This window comes from Helianthus annuus, chromosome 11 (genome assembly GCF_002127325.2).
Source record: "Helianthus annuus cultivar XRQ/B chromosome 11, HanXRQr2.0-SUNRISE, whole genome shotgun sequence".
Lineage (NCBI taxonomy): Eukaryota > Viridiplantae > Streptophyta > Magnoliopsida > Asterales > Asteraceae > Helianthus > Helianthus annuus.
Window position 1 is genome coordinate 138,392,807 of NC_035443.2, and position 6,765 is coordinate 138,399,571.

General features: G+C 39.7%; 1 protein-coding gene across 1 annotated transcript; it reads right to left on the bottom strand.

Annotated features, from left to right (window-relative positions):
• Window positions 1-2,465: 2,465 nt before the first annotated feature.
• On the bottom strand, window positions 2,466-6,214 carry LOC110890179 (zinc finger CCCH domain-containing protein 30). Its single transcript, XM_022137751.2, has 2 exons — window positions 5,807-6,214; window positions 2,466-5,096 (listed from the first exon to the last, which is right to left on the bottom strand). Exon 2 carries the CDS (start codon window positions 5,080-5,082, stop codon window positions 2,893-2,895), a length of 2,190 nt encoding a protein of 729 aa, XP_021993443.1. The 5' UTR covers window positions 5,083-5,096; window positions 5,807-6,214; the 3' UTR covers window positions 2,466-2,892.
• Window positions 6,215-6,765: the final 551 nt, after the last annotated feature.

A 6,765-nucleotide genomic window follows, 5' to 3' on the forward strand; every position in this document is an offset into this window, starting at 1 on the left:
TGACGCAACGGTTAAAGTATTGTATAGTGTGACAATTAATGTATGAAACATGCATGAATTCAAATGCATAACATGTAAGCATATAATGTTGACGTGTAAACACATAAATCCAGGAAATAAATAATTATTAGAATAGTACGGAAATTACCGGTTTTGTGCCAGTTGTCACAGCTACCACCTCCGACCACCCCCGCCACCACCATCGCCACCGCTACCGCCGCCACCTTCCTCCACTGTCATCCACCACCACCGTTGTCACCATCCGCCATGGTCTCCCCCCACCGTCGCTGCTACAACTGACACCTAGCACCACGCACCATCATCGCCATCACTGACCACCACCATCTGATTTTATTCCTTCGTCTTTATTCGCATACCAAACAACAAAAAGTAATTATTCATTCAATTCACACATGGTAACCAAACAAAACATGAAATGGTAATGTTCAATTCCATTACCTCATCCATTCTATTACCTCGTCCATTCCATTTCCCCGTCCATTCCATTACCCCATACCAAACAGACCCTAAAACATTATTGCCAATGATCTCTATATCAAGTGGTAGAAGGCTTGCATTTCTCCTGGGAGATGCAAGTTCAACTCCCACTTGGTGCAGAGTGAGTCACTGGTAGGCAATGATAGGAGATCCAGTGAAACTTGGGTTCGATCTTTGAGCCAAACGGGTTTTAACGGTAATTTCAATGTCATACCTACGGGCGGAATTGGTGGTGGACTCGGGTTACTCTCAGAGTACTCCGTTTGACCCAGTGGGTGCTCCGAGAATGCTCGGGATTGATTCTATTGGCCATTAAAGAAACGATTAAAACATTAATGGCGTGTCTCCATGAGTTCGACCCACCTTTTTGGTCATTTCGAAATAGTATAGAAATAATAATACCCGGACAATTAATACGAATATCCGAACCTCCATACACTTTTTGTTTCTCAGATGCAGCAGTCACTTTTGTTTTGTTAAAACAAATATCAGCAAATGGGTCAGGCAAGTTGAATAACACTTTTTGTGCTCAATTCATTTTCCTAAAACTGTTGGTGCTTAATATAATTACAAAAACTGTCTTTACAATAATAATCTACATTTTATCTCCCCCCATTTGACTTGCTTAAAATCAAACATAACCCAAAATGATCCATTAATAAGTAAACGGTTCGGTCAAAATGGTTTATTTTGATAGGAAGTCAGAATGCATTGGGTTGTTTTGACCCACAATACTATGTGTTTTCAATTTTCCTTTGAAAATAGTTGTGTGAAATGATAATTCATTTTCCTATAATAGATAACAATTTGGGAGGTTGTAAGTATTAAAATCACTTTGGTGACTATTAATTCATTCAACACGTAACTGTATCTGCCAAATTTTGTTGTACTCATTGACGTGTTGATACATAATCCAAACTGAAACATTTACCTAGCAAGGCAAAGTGGGTTGGGTTTTGCTGACCCACACACTTTCTGCATCCAATTTTATTTCTTAAAATAGTTGGAGTGGATTTAAGAGGATGTACTTACTTCTTAAAACAGTTGGAGTGGATCCAATTTTTGTAAAAAAAAAATGATTCAAGAGGATGTATCTATTTAAAGGTAGGAGCGTACAAAATCCGGTTTGGGCCCAACCAGGTGCGGTTTACAATCCACCCGGATTTTTTAGTTTGGTCTCAAACAGCTTTGACCCAAACTGTTTCGGATTAAATTGGTTTTAGGGTTGAAACCTTGTCTTAAGCTCAATCAAAAACCCGACTTGAAAATATCAAACACTCGATTACACTTCTACACAGTAATTTTGAGCTGTAAAAATTTTAAAATGCCATTCGTTATGCTTTAGAAGTTATACAATATATTAGTATAATCAGTCAAATACATCTAAACGGGTATGGGATCGTTTCAAATAATCACAGGTACACCTGACATCATACTCTATCACGAAAAGTTTTGCAATTTGTCTCGTTACCCATGCCAAATGTCTCAATTGTTGTCCTATGATTCAAGTCATTGAACCAGTAAATGTGAAGCACTTAAAAGTCGAGAGGAATCACAGTCGGATAGAGACCAACAAAAAATCATCAAACGTTCATGTCTTACCAGAAACATTTCGCATTATTTAATTGAACAATAAACGCATTTGCTAATACTAGATCACACCACTAGTTAGTTTAAATCAAAATACAATAACACCCTATTCAAAACGATGACGATGACGATGACCATTACCATTACCATTACCATTACCATTACCATTACCATTACCATTACCATTACCATTACCATTACCATTACCATTACCATTACCATTACCATTACCATTACCATTACCATTACCATTACCATTACCATTACCATCATCAGAATAATCCAAAGACCATTACCATTACCATCATCAGAATAATCCAAAGACTGGTTTGGTAAACATTTAAACACCCATAGAATTATACAATCAAAAGATATAATGAATATAAGAAACAAAATAATAGCTATAATAATATATGTTTTACATATTAAAAGGCAGATACATTTTGTGACCAGAAATTAAACAGTGAGCACAAATTGCATGCATCCCCATGGAAGGAAACATTGAAGACATATTGAAAATTGTTTCAACATATAATAAAAATTGTAAACAAATGCAATAATGATATGCTAGAATAATGAAGTAAGAAACAATACCCTACAACCAGAGGAACTGTTTCTTCATCCTGCTGCCATTAGAACATTATCTTTGAACCCAAAAGAATATAAAATCCGCCCCGAAAATACTTCAGCCTGCTTCTTGTTATACCAAACCGCATGCCCAAAAGAATATATACTTAATTACCTAGAAATGAGTTTTGTTAAGTGAAAATGAATACGAATTCAATTCATCAATCGTCTCTTTGCTTAAGCGACGAGCTGATCAAGTTGCATCTGCTCGAGCCAAGCGCCTAATACTGAATGATCAGGACCCTCACCGGATGGTGCAGCCACCCCACTACCGTTACCAGAATGTGGTGCAGCCGCCTTGTTTTTCATCATCTCAGGTGGTGATTCCTTCACAAGTGATTGCACCCATGATAGGTCGGGCTCCTCGACGCCATTGTTGTCGCGTTCGAAAGAAGAAGACCTTTTTAATTTCCCAAACTCGTTGTTAACGGACCAGTCAACTTTCCCGGTTGGAGATCCCCATTTTGACCAAGAAGTGGGAGTGTTGACAGGCGATCCGACATTAAACTGACCATTTGTTGTTCCAAGATCCCTTGAGCTGAGACTGCGTAGCTGTTGGTGCTGCTTCTCGCGCTGTGCGAAGGCAGAAAGCCGAGCACCCATTGGCGATATCGGATCGATGCTTCTTGGAGACATTCTTCCTGGCGATGACACACTGAAAGACGCCTGCAACAATGTATGGTCAACATTTTTCGGTGAGAACACGTTTGTGTTAATAGGAGAGAGTATGCTTTGCTGCTGTTGAAACTGGTTGAGAACCGCTGATTTGTGTGACGGTGAAAAAACACCCGGAGATGCCGCCTGGTCCGAAAACCGAGGTGAAGAAGTAAGTTCAGCGGAGAATAAATCCTCTAGATTTGCAGGAGCGAGTGTTTTAGACCGGGCCGAACGGTTCAATGAGAGCGAACCGGGTCGAGACTGGGAGTAACAGGCCAGGTCGTTTAGCAGTTGGGGATCAATATCTTGCAACATGCTCAGATCATCAGCTGGAATATCACGCGCATTAAGAGAAGACCTGAGTCGACTCGACTGGAGGTTGCTTCCGGGAAGATGAAGGGTTGGAACATTAGGCTGAGACCATCCAGCTGAACAGTGTTGACCACCGTTTCCAGATGGTGACATCTGTTGACTGAAACTAGGAGACATGACCGATGAAGACGGTGAACCGGGAAGAAGGTTCAAAGCCGCAGCCATATCCATGACACTAGCACCGGCAGCGGATGACCTAGGAGACGGGACAGCCGAACCCGTTGAGACATACAACGGCCTAAGCTCCTCGGGTGTATGAGCGAAAAAACAAACGCGTCTCGCACAGCTTGTACCATCTTTACACAACCGCGTACGGTACTGAGCCGGGTGGAGCCAGCACTCAAACACACCATGAGCGTATTCGCACATATCCGCTCGTCTACAAGCACCCTTTCGAAAATCCGGGCACGGTACACAGCTGTAGTGAAACTTTCTTGGGTCCCGTCTGCGCGCGTTTTCCCCCGGGTGAACGAACGGGCACTCGGTCCAATCATGAGAATACGCCCTCGAGCAAGGTCGGACCTTGAATGAAAACATCCGGAACTCGTCGGTAGAATATATGCTGTTTTTTATGTCGGGCAGAGACGGGTCGATTGGGTATTCTTTCTTTTCCGAATTGGAGTTAACCGGGACAACATCGTTAAACTTTGACATTGTTGGAGATGATACTAACTCTGAAGGAGAACAGGGTGAACCGTTATCCGGTGATGACGATAGGGTTGGAGACCAAGAGCTTGATGTGTTGACGGAAACAGTTAGCTTACTATACCCAACCGACCCATCGGATGAACTGTTCATGAGAAGCTCTTCGAGAGAAGATCTAATTCCAGATAGCTTTGGAGGTACAACAATAACATCAACCGGCCGATGACCATTTGCGTCTTCAATGTTCGGATCAGCGCCCACAGAAAGAAGCAACTTAACAACTTCAACAGCATCAACAGAACCACCAGAAGCCGCACAATGAAGTGCAGTGCACTTATCCGGGCCACAAGAGAAGTTTACATCCACCTTGGGTTGAGAAATTATCAGTTTCAAAACACTCACGCTTCCGTACGTTGCAGCAACCATTAACGGAGTCCGATGCTCAAGAACTATCTGCTTTGAACCCTTCTTACGTACGTACCACAGCCCAACCTCGTCAATCGCTGACGGGTCGATCTCGATTGACCGTTTGAATCCCTCGAAGTCATTGTTAGCAGCGTATTCAAGTAAACTGGAAAAAGAATCCTCAGTTTCCACAGTTAGTGAACTCATGACCATTTTGTTAGGTTTTTTATCTTCTGTTTTTGATGTAGATGAAGAACCAGATTTACTCTGATCAGGGCCACTACACATTCTTCAAACAGCGTCTGCACATCCAAGAACAAATAACACTTAAAATCATTTTAATTTTAATTCAATATATCATCTATTTTCAGATTCTAAAACATCCAAAAAAATAGTTAAATTCATTTTCATTTATAAATCAATATATATTCTATTTTCAGATTCAACACATCCAAAAAAAGAAGAAAAAAATACTTTAAACAATTTTCATTCTAAATCAATATAAATTCATTGTTCCACGTATTATCATCTATTTTCAGATTCTAAAACATCCAAAAAAAATAGTTAAAATCATTTTCATTTATAAATCAATATATATTCTATTTTTAGATTCAACACATCCAACAAAAAGAACAAAGAAAAAAAAAAGTCATAATCATTTTCATTCTAAATATCTCATCTATTTTCAGATGCAACACATTAAAAAAAATTCAAATCCTTTTTCATTCTAGATCAATATATCATCTATTTTGAGATCAATCTACGATTCTATTGGTGATCTACATATATTATAAAAAATTACTTAACGAACAAGATAACACAAAATAGATCATTCCTGCAAATTTTCAGGAACACAAAAAAGGATCTACGAATATGATATCCCAAAAAACCGAAAAAATCGCATCTGAAACCCTAGATTCAAGTCAAACACACAAAAATCACATTTATTCACTACTACAACGAACATATAATGATCGATCGAAAGTTCGAAACCCTAACTGCAAAAACTTACCGATAAAATTACTCAGAAAACCAGCTCCAATCACAGATCTTGACGAGAATAAAAATGAGACAGTTATAGTGAGATCGAAGATAATAGAGACGAAAACCGGAAGCAAATCGCTACCTCCAACTCCATTTTTACTCGAAAACGACTGATCCGGATAGATGCAAAAGAAGACGATACAACCTATGATACATACAAATATATGTATAGTTTATATATTATATATACATACAATATGTGTGTGTATATATAACAACGAAAGCGAAGGTAGAGAGAGAAAGTGAATCAGTTCTAGAGAGAGAGATGAAACGGAAAGTTAGTGAGACAGGGATTATGTGTGTGTAACGTACAGTAATTGAAATGAGTTTGAAATGCAACTGAAATGAAATGAAATGTAAATGTAAATGTGAACGAAATGTGAATAAAGATGAAGACTTTTAAAAGAGTAGCGAAGAAGAACAAGTTGACCAAACATTCTAAGTAGGAAGGGGGATATGGATGGCGACGACATCCCGTGGACGGAAGTTCAGTATCAAAAGTACCGGAAAAGTAGAGGTAATGGCGTGGAGATGACCTTCCTGGTGCAGAACCTACCAGATCGTACCTCTAAAATGCTTCTTTGGCGTGCATTTCAACCGCACGGGTTCGTCACTGATGCATACGTGGCTCGTAAGAAAGACAAGAGAGGGAATAGTTTCGGATTCATCCGCTACGTGGGTGTAGAGAATGTCGATGCAACCTTAGCGGATATGAACACAGTTAAGATACTCGAAGCAAAGGTGTCGGTATCCTTGGCTAAGTACGATAAAAATCACAAAAGATTCATTTACACATCAAAGGTAGTCGGTGAAAAGACCTGGAAGCCGAAGGTACCCACACAAACAAATCAACCGAACAGCGGCGGGGCTTTTTTCGGGGGAGCGACGGTAAAGGAAGGTCAATCATTTGCAAGTTTGTTTCAAGAT